This window comes from Topomyia yanbarensis, chromosome 1 (assembly GCF_030247195.1).
Source record: "Topomyia yanbarensis strain Yona2022 chromosome 1, ASM3024719v1, whole genome shotgun sequence".
In the NCBI taxonomy this organism is placed as follows: Eukaryota; Metazoa; Arthropoda; class Insecta; order Diptera; family Culicidae; genus Topomyia; species Topomyia yanbarensis.
The window spans coordinates 211712817-211726215 of NC_080670.1; the positions used below are offsets into that span (position 1 = coordinate 211712817).

The window sequence follows — 13399 nt, forward strand, 5'->3', positions numbered from 1 at the left end:
GCCATTGTGTAGCCGCCATTTTGAATTTTCGAATTCCGTTATCAGAATCGTAATCAATGACTTCAAAAACCACATAATCTTTTTATACTAGTTGACAAGTTATCCCTGTCTCTCAGAATCTTTAATAGACCAACATAATAATGAACTCCAATAAATTTTGATAACTTTTTTTCGAAAAAGCTGACCTACGAAAAGTTCTGCAAAAAATCTATTATTTAGTTCAATGTTTGAGATACTTGAAAAAAAAAATTTACATCTCTAGGGCTTTTAGTTCAGGCACAGCCGAATTTATTGTATAAACAACGAGATTTTCGTTTATAACTAATAAGTAATAACCAAATTCACATAATTTTTTGTGCTAGCTGTACTCCTTGGATCCCTAAGAGTTGATTAAAAGATGGAATTCATATTTATATGTCAACGCTAACTAGAAATCCAATAAAAACTTTGGAGAAGTAGGTGGGACGTATGCGTCCCACTGTGTCGGAAAGGGTAACAAAGGGTTCATTTTCTTGGGAAACACCTGGACGTTGTTCGCGGCATATCACTCCATGATATTTTTTCCGTAATGGCAAGATGCCAAATCCGGCCAAAACAAAACGGAACGATTGTATTCCTTGGGGAAAGGCAAAAGACGTTTTTCCAGGCACTCCTGAACACAACTATCCTGGTTGATGGTTCCGGTTGCGGTGTAAATGTCGCTCATCTTGCCATAGGAGCAGACGGCCTGCCACACGAGATATTTCTTTGTAAACTTCGACAGCTTAATGTGTTTGAAAATCTCGACCTCCTTTACTCTTCCAGATGACGGGTAATATTCCTACCCGGAAGCTGTTTAAAATCTTATACATCTTCCGCGAGCGTTCCCTAGCTGACTTGAGCTGAGTGTGTTTTGATTATTGTCAAGATTTGTAGTAAGTCTACAGTCCAGCTCGTTTTTATGGTTCGATTCACGGTAGTTGCCACACCGCAGACGAAAAGGTTGGCCTCCGAGTTTCGATTGTCGTTTTGAACTGGCGGTTGTATTTGGAACGGAATGGAAAAAAAGTTTTATTCTGGTTTGAGGAGATTTGTCGGTCTAACTCCAAGATTTTTACCCGCTAAATCCACCAGTTCGTGTGAAGATGCACCCATTAGCATTATAAGACTGGAGTGCTTTCGACAACTTTATATTTAGTTTGACCGTCATCGAAAGGTTTTGCGAATTTGCGATGTCGCAAGTTATATGGATGTCGAACTCCCTCGTTTGTCTTTACCAACTTCTAGACAATTTTCTCCCGAGTTTTGACTAACTGTTGGTGTCTTGTTTTTAGATCACCATCCACTGGACTGGAACGAAAGCAGCTTTTCGATCCCATATGAGGCCTGTATTATCGAAACTGCACCTCGTAGATCATTTTGTCGTATCCCACGTCTAGCATTTTTTCGTCGATTTGTTGTATCAACACTAAATGGACTATTATCCCGAAGGTATTAATGAAAACTTGCTTTAAAGAATGGATTCATGTGATGTCTTGCCTCATGTTCAATCGTTACACGGCAGAATTGCATCTTCAACGAACTGGGTTCGTGAATTGAGGTATCTGCGCATGTGGCAATGTTTATCACGATATTGAACATATTGTCTGAGCATACGGCGAGTATTGATCTGCCAGATTTGAGCTATTGGATTCCCTTCGGTTCCGAGGAAGATTAACCAATGTCCCGATTCGGTATGTATTGGCAAGCTGCGATGTCCCCTATATGTCCGTTGTAGACATCTTAAAAACCATCAACGTACAAGATTTAGCTCGCTCTTCTTTATCTTCTCATGCTCAGAAGTGCCCTTTTCCGCTTGGTTTGATGCGATTTCAAGGCAACACAATACATCTCTGTCGTAGTCAACAAACAACGCTCGCGCAACTCGGTGTGTTGCCGCACTACGAAATCGTTTGAAGGAGAACCACCCAACGTCTCAGTACATGATGTCTCCTGATGAAAGCCGTCCGAATCTGTAATCGATGTCGTTGATCTCCCGTTTGCCGAAGCTGCGAGTTAACATGGCTCTTCTTCCTGTCCCTGTCACTGTCACCTCTCTTTCTGTTACGGTTACTGCTGCCCTGATGCTGGAAAGTCTCCCCGACCTGAATGTGTTCCCGAAGTATAGGTTTGGCATCTAGACAAAGGCGAATTGAGTCGTCATATCAGCAATATTCAGCGGCCAATTCGATGCGGACTCCCCAATTATTCCTGTAGAATGACATCAGTCAGCTTCTTCCCAGACCTTAGACTGTTTCTTTGGCCTCACGGGATAAGGATATCGAAAACAAACGGGTGCCGCACTTTGAAATTCATCTCTTATGACAATGCTGTGCTCTGTGAATGAGGTTCTGCTTACCTTTCCGGACTCAACTGATTGGAAATCCTACTTTCAACTTCTGTCTGACGTTCCTCGGAGGTATTAAGAACTGAGACCAATGTGGTCAAAGCTACTTTGATTCGTCATTAGTGAGCTAGACCCGCAAATCCAACTAACGTTGAATCCATTTAAATTTTTTGCAATGGCTTGCGGAATGTCAACTTGGCCCACAAGATACAAAGCGCTTTAAACAGACAATGATTGGAGTGCAAGAGGCGACCAACCAAAGCCTAACATAGCGCCCAAAGCTACAGCGGTTTATCCTATTTCGATGTAAGCTTAGCTACGACGGTTTCGGCCGTGGAGCGAGTTACCGCTTCTGTTTATTTTTGCGTGCGATGCAAGACTGCTAATGTTTCAGATCTACGAGGGGATACAGAGTAGCAGCGAAGTTCGCTTTCCAATCTAATCGAATCGCAGTATCTGTTTTACACCTTTTTGTAAGAAAAACATTGCTTATCGTCCTCATTCAGGACTTCCGTCAGCCCAAAAAAGACAATGCTCATAATCGTTGATACGTCACATATTCTTTTGAAAGAGTGAATGGATGGCATTTTTTCGTGGTTTCCGATGGAAATTCAAGGGTAGAACCAGGGAAATTGTTTCAATGTGACTCTAACTTTGAACCGATTGCTTCGAAAATAATTTCAGAAACCTACATTCGGTACAATTATCCTTGAAACCATCAACCATCAAGAAGCTCACCAAAAAGCATGGTGAATTCTTCATCTCCGTATTATTAACCAAATATTATACAACTAGTTAAACGAATTTATTAGTTTTCTTTTATTAGTGTAGATTTAGGAACAGATTTTCAAAATAAAAGAAAACGAATTGAATTTTTTTTTTGTTTCAGGTACAGAATAAAATGCGGCAACACTGCCTGCGATGCATGATACTGACAAGCACAAGCAGTTCATCAGTGATCGCGTTCCGGTTCGGTCGACTTTTGAAAGCCGTTCTTTCTCAGCACAATAAACAGCATCCGTGGTATTTTTTAGGCTCAGTAGTGCTTTTATCACTAATCGGAGTGAAATTCTACCTTAGCGAGTGTTTTGTGCTTTCGAAGGTCCTTTGTGGCACGTTCTAACGCGTAGTTTTTGCGAAAAAATGTGTCGCTTCACGGTGAGGGTAAAATCTTGTGTTTGAGCCGAAAAAAGTTGCAGAATCGAAAGCGCAATTATTAAATTGAGCTTTTTGTTAGTGGCTGCGTTCCCAAATGCGCACTCCACTTTGACAAGTCGTCCGTCCAATGTCAATTTTGACAAATCATCAGTCGTGTCAATTTTGACAATCCGTTCCATCAGTCTCAATTTTCACAACACGGTAGGCGTTGATGTTTGTTCTCGTCTCAAACGTTAAACATCAAAATAAAATTTCGGTTGTTTTACCGTTAAAAATACGATTTCGGTTCAGGTCGCCACAATCGACTGGATTCGCCAATTCAAAATGAATATTAAGAACAACTACTACTACTTTATAACTACTATGTTTGCGAAATCGGTTTATAAAAATTGGACAAGTAGCAACGCGTAATACGGTGACCAATCGGTCTTATCATAAAATTTTCAGATTGTGAAAACCAATCATCAGCGACATTAGATTTAGATAAAACTAAGGAGCCGGCTGAGTTGCAACCGATTTCGTGTTGCAGCTGTCATTTGCCATTATGCTAAGAGGTTATTTTTTATCGCATTTTTCGTTGTGTTTGATGGTAAATTTTACTACAAATGTTGTTCAAAAAAAACACACAAATCTAATCAAACTTTGCTAAGATATTACATTGTCAGAAGATTGCGTGCTTTTTCGAGTTTACACCGAGTTTCTGTTTTATTACTGGTCATATCGTGATGAATTCAGGTAGGAGTAGAAGCTCGAATCCCTAAATTCTGGTTCTAATTAATATTCGTATTAGTAGTTTTTGGTAGAGGCCGATTGAAGCATCGATCGCTGGTCATTCTGGAGGGAGATTAATAATGAGAAAAGATCTTTAAAAATTTCAAAATTTCAGTTTTGCAGTTCAGGTCAGGTCAAAATGAGATTACGTTTGATTAAATTGAGAGCCGCTATAATGGAACCATGCCGATTTTCCAAATTTATTGTCCGAGTCAGCAGGTCCTTGATTGGCGCCTCCAGCTCCTGTTCGTCACATTTTTAGACCAAAAGCACATCGTATACTTTCGCAATCAGTGTTCTGATCGGTTCGAATATTTCCTTCAGCGAAGATCCCAGCGAATGGAAACAATTCTTTGTTTTCTCTAGCCAACACCCAGAATACTGTTTACCAAACCGAACGAACAGGTTAGTTCGGTAATTCCTTTTCTAATAATAATCAGCTTTCTAATAAGGTTGTTGCCTTTCCGTATAACATTCTCATTTACGCTTTCGGCAAATAACTTCAGGAAGGCTGCCAATTTGAGCATTTTCTTATCCTCTTCGGGCTGAGTGTTCACACCAGGAGACAGAGTCGAAGGAAATCCAAAATGTTGTATCGAAGCTATAAGGAAGCCTCATGTTTCCAGAACCTGACCGACCGATGATCGTTAAATGTTTTCCTTTCGGTCTTTATAGTAATACATTCAACCAAACCATACCTTTGAAACACGGAAGCACAATCCATTTAGGTTCATAAGTAGTTGGGAAAGCATTTTTGGACTGTTCCTTCTCTGTCTGTTCTTATTTACAGTTGTCAAAAGATAGAATTGACTCATGGTTGAGATGTTCTTTCTTGGAAACTCCATACAAATAGGTAGTCATCATTTCCTTCAACTGAGCACTTTCTGCACAGATAATCGGCAGCAAATACCTCGACGGAACAGAATAATTAGAATAAACACATTTGATTGTAATACGGGACGAACCGTACTCTGTCAGTCATGACGGTGTCCTTTTGCTCCTTGGGCAGTATGGTTTCGCCAATAGCCTTCGTTTGCTCCCTCCAGTCAAAAACCCTCTGAGCCAAGACTTCCCTTGACAATGATTCGTCTAAAGATGAGATGGAGCTCGATAATAAACGACTTCTTGGCTGAAACTATCCCGTGCTCTTCAACCGGGTTTGCTGTGAACACAAATTTTGACGTTTAACGTTTCAGACGAGAACAAAAATCAACGCCTACCGTGTTATGAAAATTGAAACTGACGCAACGGCTGATGATTTGTCAAAATTGACATTGGACGGACGACTTGTCAATGTTGAGTGCGCATTTGAGAACGCAGCCACTAACAAAAAGCTGAATTGCAAATCCATATAAAAGCAGAGTAAAAGTGTTGTGTTCGGAATCAGGTAAAACCCCGCGAAACGGAGTAAGAATATCACAGAAGCCATTTTGCACGCGCAACCTGTTCGAACGTGTTGATGCATACAGCAATTGCTGCTACCGCGTACCGGAGAAGGTGTTAGTAAGCGATGGAGCGAAGATAAAAAAGAAATAGCAGATCATTCGATGGTCGTGTATTGCTGAATATGAGTTCAAATCGAAGTGAGCGTCGATTTGCGCGTAGCTTGGTGTGTAACCAAGGTTGCAATGTTTTTTCGGCTACCGGTTGTGTACCGAGCCAGTGTCGTGTGTGAAGGCGAATGTTGATTTGCAATTGCTGGTGGGAAATATTGAGCTGATAAGAAAAAGTTCATATCTCGCTGCCAGAAATAAAAGTGGTTTCCGTTTTTAAAAGCAGAGTATGTGATAGTGCTTGTGTTTACATGTTTTTGTTATAAAATGAAATGCGTAGAGAAATGCATTTTTGATGCTGACCGATTGGCTAGCTGTCACTACAGGTAATTAGTAAATAACAGCAATTCTAATTCCATTCAAATTCTATATTAAATTTTAATTGTTTATATATTTTGTTGCATCATTGATAAAACCCATATAAGAATTTTAATGTAGAAATGTTTGGTAGGGGGAACTGATCCAATCAGGGATGCCAGGTGCGCAGATTAATCTGTGTTTCACATATTTTTAAAACTGCACAAATTACTGCAGTTTTCTGTTATAATGCTCAGATTTCCCAATTTTTGATCTCGTGTTTTGTTTTACTGAATATTCTGAAAGTAAACACTTTGGAAAATATCTGTGCAAAATTTCATCCAGATCGGAGCACTATATTTCAAATCAGCCGTTTGCAGCGCGCTAGTTACTCCACCAATGAAGTTAACACAAAATTTTAAGCGCAATTATTTCGGAATGGAGATTTTTGTACAGTTGCGGTGAGCTATTCATCCGATTTCCCCAAATTTTATTTTGAAGTGTTTAGATTTACATTCTCGTGTACTTGAACGGTGATGAGCCTCAAGGCGCGTACTCTTCGGTGGTGGATGAGAGTGGGAGATCCGAGCGAGTGCTGGTTCTTTGATCTCTGAATCTTCATGACTCATAATCATTAGATCGAGTGTTTTGGCGGATAGCTGATACGGATGTTTCTACTTTCGATGGGGAGACATATTGGTTCAGCTGGTCAAAGACTCATTTGATCTTGGGCATAGTGATCGATTCATTCGATTGGGATCAACAAATAAAAAAATAAGAGATGATCAGACTGAAGGTGGGTGTTTTTATCTCAACTCGCTCGAACTGTCGCTCTGCCTCGTAAAGATGGCGAGTAACACTCGTCTATAACGAATCGGATTCGCTGTTTTCAGAAACAGGTACGACAATCTCTTATGAATGGAGCCTCTTCCTTAAACATACTGTTCATCCACTAGTTAATGCTGAACTGGCCCAACATAATAAACTGAAACACGTAGTTTTTGGAAAAATCCAATCCACGCGAACCACATCACCAAACACCTAAAAGTAGTTTAGATGCATGTAATATATATTTCTATCTGTAGCTAATATATTTTCATTTGCTCAATAGTGTAGAAAATCTATATTCTTCCACTTTTTAGATTTACTCTGCCCTAACATTACCCGTGCAAACTAAAAATAATCTATATTTTTACTCTACCTCCATCTATCTTTGCTTGACTTACTTTTCTTTTATCACTATATCTTAAATCAGATTCATACTAACACTCACTAACACAATAATGCAATATATTCTCTCATATACACTCACAATCTCTCCCATTCTAGACGTACAAACGCTCATGACCTTCGCGATAACACAAACCTGGTCACAAACGCGAACTTGCCAACATTAAAACACCCCGGTACTTCAGTGAATGTTTTAGCATTTATAAATTTACAAACGCGGTATTAACCTACCGTTCGCGCGATCATAAATTAGACTCGTCCGGAAGTCTCTACCCTTGATCCTAGCAGCCTAGCCTCATGCCTTCAGTTAGACCAATCAAAAAATATCGCTTATATCCACTGGACAACACGTTCCATGGCGACATAACTGGGAACTGCACCCACTCTGCTCTAACATCTGAACCCGCATACTGAATCATCTAAAAGCACGCGAATATGGCCTAAGGTTATAAAATCGAATTTATACACGCGACAAACACGGTAACATACAAATGCTTGAGCCCTTCGCGATCATCCACGCAACCTACACCTGCGATCTCGCAAACATAATAACATCCCGGCGATAAGGTGACCGTTTCAGTATTTATAAATATTCAAATCTCAAGCGTGACTCCTGCGCTCGCGCGATCATGTATCGGCCACGTCCAAAAGTCTATTCTCGGTACCAATAGTCTAGGTCCATGCCTTCAATTGGACCAATAAAAAAATAAGAAAGCTCTCATATCCACTGAACACACGTTCCATGGCGACATGAAAGGGAACTCTAGTAATATGGGGTAACTCAATCCCTGTCGGAATGTGATCCGTACACCGAAAACTATTATCTGAACAAAAGTCCTCGTGGCCATCAAAGTACACACGCGAATATGTGATTGGCCATAGGGTTACGAAATCGTATTCATTCACACAAAGTAACATACACGCGAGTACACACGACAAACACGTCAACATACGAAGGCTGAAGCCCTTAGCGTTCATCTACGCACACCTATGCTCGCGATCGCGCAAACTTTATAACACTCCGGTAATAATGTGAACGTTTTAGTACTTACAAAGTTACAATCAGTTATCAGTTACAAAGTAACGGTTAAACCAATCAAAAATGAAGCTCATATCCACAAGACAACACGTTCCATGGCGACATGATTGGGAACTCTAGAGATATGGAAGAACCCACTTTCTTTTAGAATCTGAACCGTACACAAAAACTAAGTATTAGATTCAAATGCGAAAGGCATACGGTTATAAAATAGAATTTATGAACGCGAAGTTACATACACGTAAGCACACGCGACATACAAACGCACACGCGATCGAACACGTTAACGTACAAATGCTCGAGCCCTTTGCGATGATACAAACGATCACGAAGTCCCGTTCACGGTTCAGGTATGTCCGCCCGCACATACCTGAACCGTACAATAAATATCACATTCAGAATCACGGCCCGCTGCAATTGGCCTAAAGCATTGTTTTAGTGGGCGCCATTGCCTGTCTCAGGCAGTGTGTGATTCTGACGGGGAGCCCTTCCGAAAACCTAGTTCTTGACAACTCTCGAAAAAAACGCTTATTTTGGGCCGCTCAAAATTATACCACATTTTCGTCGTGCAAACAATCGGTAGTTTTTAGTTGTAGCCTCAATTTGTTCTTAATTTTTGATTTTGCTAGTTTGGCTTCCGTAAAAATAATATTTGAATGAAGTGTGTTTTTGGACATTCCTAAAACGAATTATAGGTATTTAATGAGTCTCCCGGTTCCGAACGGCTAGATTTTTAAAATCTTGAATTGAGCGCGAACTCTAGCACAATTTTTAATCGAATTACCGTCCCTACTAACAATATCTCTCCTCCCGTAACATTTGTGGAGTACTACAGGGCTAAAAACAAGGGTCGGACTAACATTCCTTCCCTTTCCTACTGTGATCTACGCTCGGGCCTGGTCGGTATTGACCAATCAACAGCTTGAGATCAGCAAGACATGTACATTGGAGGATGATATGTAACTTCTAGGAAGAATCATCTAATGTTTCTCAGTGCAATTTCAGCTAGTCTTGATCAATTATGGTGTAGTAATCGGGGGTGGTCGCACAAGCTCAAACTCAAGTTCGATACATGTTGCAGAAAGAACGTGTAGCAGTACCAGCGTCTTCTTTGGCACCTCTCATGCAAGCACACATACCACATTCGTTCTCTTATGCCATCGTATTGGAAGTTATTTAAAAATGTATTTCTTTGAATGTATGTCTGCTGTTGAATTGATTCAACTGTAATAGATTTGATATATCAAATCTGTTCTCTGAGCAATGTGAATGGACTGAACCTCGATCTGGCCTTCGTCACGTCGACAAGGACGTGTTTGAACTGATCGAACCTTCGACATCTATACTCAAGGTAGACCCTCAGAATAAACCCTTCCTTTTAACATTTAATACGACCATTGAAAGGGCCTGGGCCGGATTACTAGCCTCCTCCGTTAACAAAACATTGTACCCGATCGCTTACTGTACCAAAGAGCTTCATTTTCTCTACTGAGTTGCCTGTCTAAAATTCCGAAAGTTTGTTTACAATGCCATTTACGCTGTATTTTTCAACATAATTGACGAATATCAGAACGGATTTCTAAAAGGACGCTAGGCCACTTCAAACTTCATGACATGCACAAGTTTTCTAGTTCCAGCCATCGATAAGCATCAACAAGTGAATGAAAAATAGTTTGATTTCACGAAAGCGTTCGATAGGGACCTCCAGCGATTAGGATTTCCTCCATTAATAGCAAGATAGGTGCAAGTTAAAATTGTCTAGACACGCTCAAGCGTATTTGAAACCCCAAATGATGTCCCTCAAGGAAGTCACCTAGGGTCAATTATCTTTCTCTTATTCATCAACGATATTTGCATCCGTACTAAGCCTAGAGAACTAACGTTGATGATCTGAAAATCTTTCGTTCACGTTTACAATAGTTGTTTTGACTTGACTTTGGCTCATGTTCTTGCGCACAACCTTCACTAATTTGGATGTCTGAGACCTTCATACTGCGAGCTCACGACGAATTCGAAAACTACAAAAGAAACAGGCTCTTGTTGAACAGAGCAACTATCAACAAGAACTGACCATGAAAGTATCGAACAAACTAACCGCAGACATATTGTCGAGCCCGCAGGGAAAAAAATCAAGATCAAACGTGTACAAGGCGACCGCAAGCGACAGCTCTTCAACATCAGTGACTCAATCTGGGGATAATTAATACAACAATACGATACCTCAACTGCAGTTTTAAACCTGCATAATTACCAACAACTGTTTACGGCTTGGTAAGTCCAAATTTCTATTTTTGAATCTCAGCAACAAAACCGATCATCATCATTACCCTAGCACGGCTCATCAGCGGGGGGGGGGACTCCTAATTTGGGTAAGTCATTAAACCGTAACGGCCCACGCTTAAACCCACCCAACGGCCCAGGCCGTTAAGCACTCTTGGGTAATATCGCCGCGTACCATCATCCGACTTCAGGCCCGTTGCCAACGTTTTGCGAAAGGGTCAAAGATTGCAAAATATGCCCCCACGTTGATTGACGAACGACCTACCGACCAGACCAGCGGAGAGGTCCAGCGAACGCGGCATCTCGTCATTTGTGGTATTCATCTTGCCCTGCTGCCTGCGGCTTGGTGATTTGATGAAGTGTGACGATCGCCATAAGTCGAGTGAGGGACAATGGCTCTTGTCGGGGGCCAGTTTGAAAATCACATCGTTCCATCGCTGGAGTGTCCCTCTTTTGGTGTTGAGACTAGGTAGGACTGGCAGCAGAAAAACCAGTACATCCGATGGGTTCAAAACGTGTTTTGAGCGCGCTCCACGCGCGCTATTCACAAAGGTTCGTGACTGAATAATTTGTACATGTTATGTGTTATTTCGACGATCTTTTAGCCGATGATCAGCGGCCGGGCTAATCTTGAAGATCTTGAAGGCTCTAGAGTATCCAAGAGCTGGTTTACAGGGATGTTGGTTAATTGTTTCCTTGTATGTTGGTTGATGCCCATGGAATTTTTTTGGTCACCCTACTGCCACCAACAGATAGGCGGCAAGTCTTTAATGAACATTGTTCCTCACAGCTATCCACTTGAAACTTCATGAGATGGAGGAGGATAACTGATTGAGGCTGTTTTGAATGCAGCTATAAAAATCAAGTCGTTAAGCCGTGTATTGCAGCTTTGTGAATCGATTGGCAAAGATGCAAGAATCTTCAGGCATGCAGAACGACTGATATTCATCAGCATGCTAATTGCACAGTAGGCGCCGAAATGTAGTGTCCAGACACAGTAAACGATAAAAAACAATAATTAGCAAGCAACTGTCAACGGCATTACATCACACTACGACGAAATAGGCTGCACTCGTGGTTACAGCAACAATCCAAAGCTACCGAATGGGGTAAATTAACGTTCATAATAGCTGTTTATTGGCTCTGATGAGAAAGTAAAACGGCTGGTAACTGGTGTTTCAATTCGATTAACTGCTGCCTAGTAATTTAGTTACAGCTACTCTCTGACAGTCGGTTCATTTGTTCACATCAGACAGTTTCGTTTACCGTCTGCATGCTCCACGGATCTCCTTGGTTTGGACACTTTTGTTATTGGAAGGCGCTGCTTGAAATGAATTAAAAAAGAAAAAAAATAATTGGGGTAACGTAGAAGTCACAATCGTGGTGTAATTGAAATGGGCAGCCATTCTACTGAGCGCAGGCTCTTTCTTCATATTTGAAACCATTTTTTATATCGTTTTGCGTATTTTTCTCGCCCGCCCAAATAAGAATAATCTTTTGAAAACATCTGCCAAAATACGAGCTAAAACGCAAAAAAAATATATTTGAATTCTAAAACTAGTAAAAGCTTTGCCTGTGATATAAAAACCAACATCAGTAGCCTTTCGATTAAATCTAATTTTTTTTCTTTCCTATAACTGAGTCACTAACCCGCAAACGCTTTCCCATCTACTTTTCCATGCCCAAACAAAGCTCACCCAGCGATGGGTTTTTGTTCAACTTCAACTTTCCGTTTCTATGCCGACCAGCAGCACGCGCCTAAAATGGTCCAAAGAAATAAACAACACAAAGTACCACGTGAAAAACCCTCGCACAACCCCCCACCCGGTTTCGTGCGATTCCACACTTTCGCCTACCATAATGGGAATGAGTGCCCACCACTCAATCGGCGAGCGTAGTAACCCACCCGAAAACAACATCACTTACCTAGATCCGGCGACTTGGTGGTAGTAGCCGTTGTCCGCTCACCACCATCACGACCTTCCGCCACCGTCACCGACGAAAGGGAACTGCTCCTAGTGGGTCCAAATTTTCGACGCACTCCCACCTTCGGTCTCGTCGACGATTTCGGTAACGAATTTGTGTCCACCGCCGTCGCCGCCGCAGGCGTACTAGCGGTACCACTTTCATCTGTCGCTGCTGGCGTCGGCCGCTGGCGCTGGCTGTTCAGCTTGCTAAGGTATGTGGTTGGCCTTCTACGGCGTGACAAAGACGACGACGACAACGAACCACTCGTTGTCGTCTCGGCTGCGAACGACGACGACAACGACGCTTCGCCACTGTCAGTGCCAGCAGCCGCCGCAGATCCTCGTGTGCTCTTGCTGCGTGCGGTTGTTGTTGCAGACGGTGGAGCGGTCCCAGCCGCGGAACCCAACGATGGACGGCGTAGTGCTGGCCGGAACTGAGGCCGAATCTGGAATTAGTTAGGGGAGAGAGTGGTGGTTTTTAGAAAATGTGAAGTGTGGTGAAGTGAAGAAAAGCGGTAAAATAATTTTTATCTGGTGTATGATTATTTCATGAAAAAAAGGAATTTAATAAAAAATTGTTGATGGCTGTTTTCTTCTGCTGGCGGTTTTGTTGTTGTTGTTGTTGTTGCTGCTGCTTCCACTGTGTTTGATTTGCGCTAAATTCATTTTTTGGGTTTGAAGGAAGATTAGTTGGAACAAGTGAATATGATTGAAAAAAGAAATTCTTTGTAACGTGCGT

At 41.5% G+C, this 13399-nt stretch overlaps 1 protein-coding gene across 2 annotated transcripts in view; it reads right to left on the minus strand.

The window, feature by feature from the left end:
• LOC131691330 (mucin-2) overlaps positions 1-13399 on the minus strand; it is a 147310-nt gene that overhangs the window by 14893 nt on the left and 119018 nt on the right. For both annotated transcript variants that reach the window (XM_058977653.1, XM_058977645.1), the window contains exon 11: positions 12620-13106. In XM_058977653.1, the coding sequence (XP_058833636.1) occupies positions 12620-13106 (487 nt within the window). The remainder of the gene's footprint in view (positions 1-12619; positions 13107-13399) is intronic.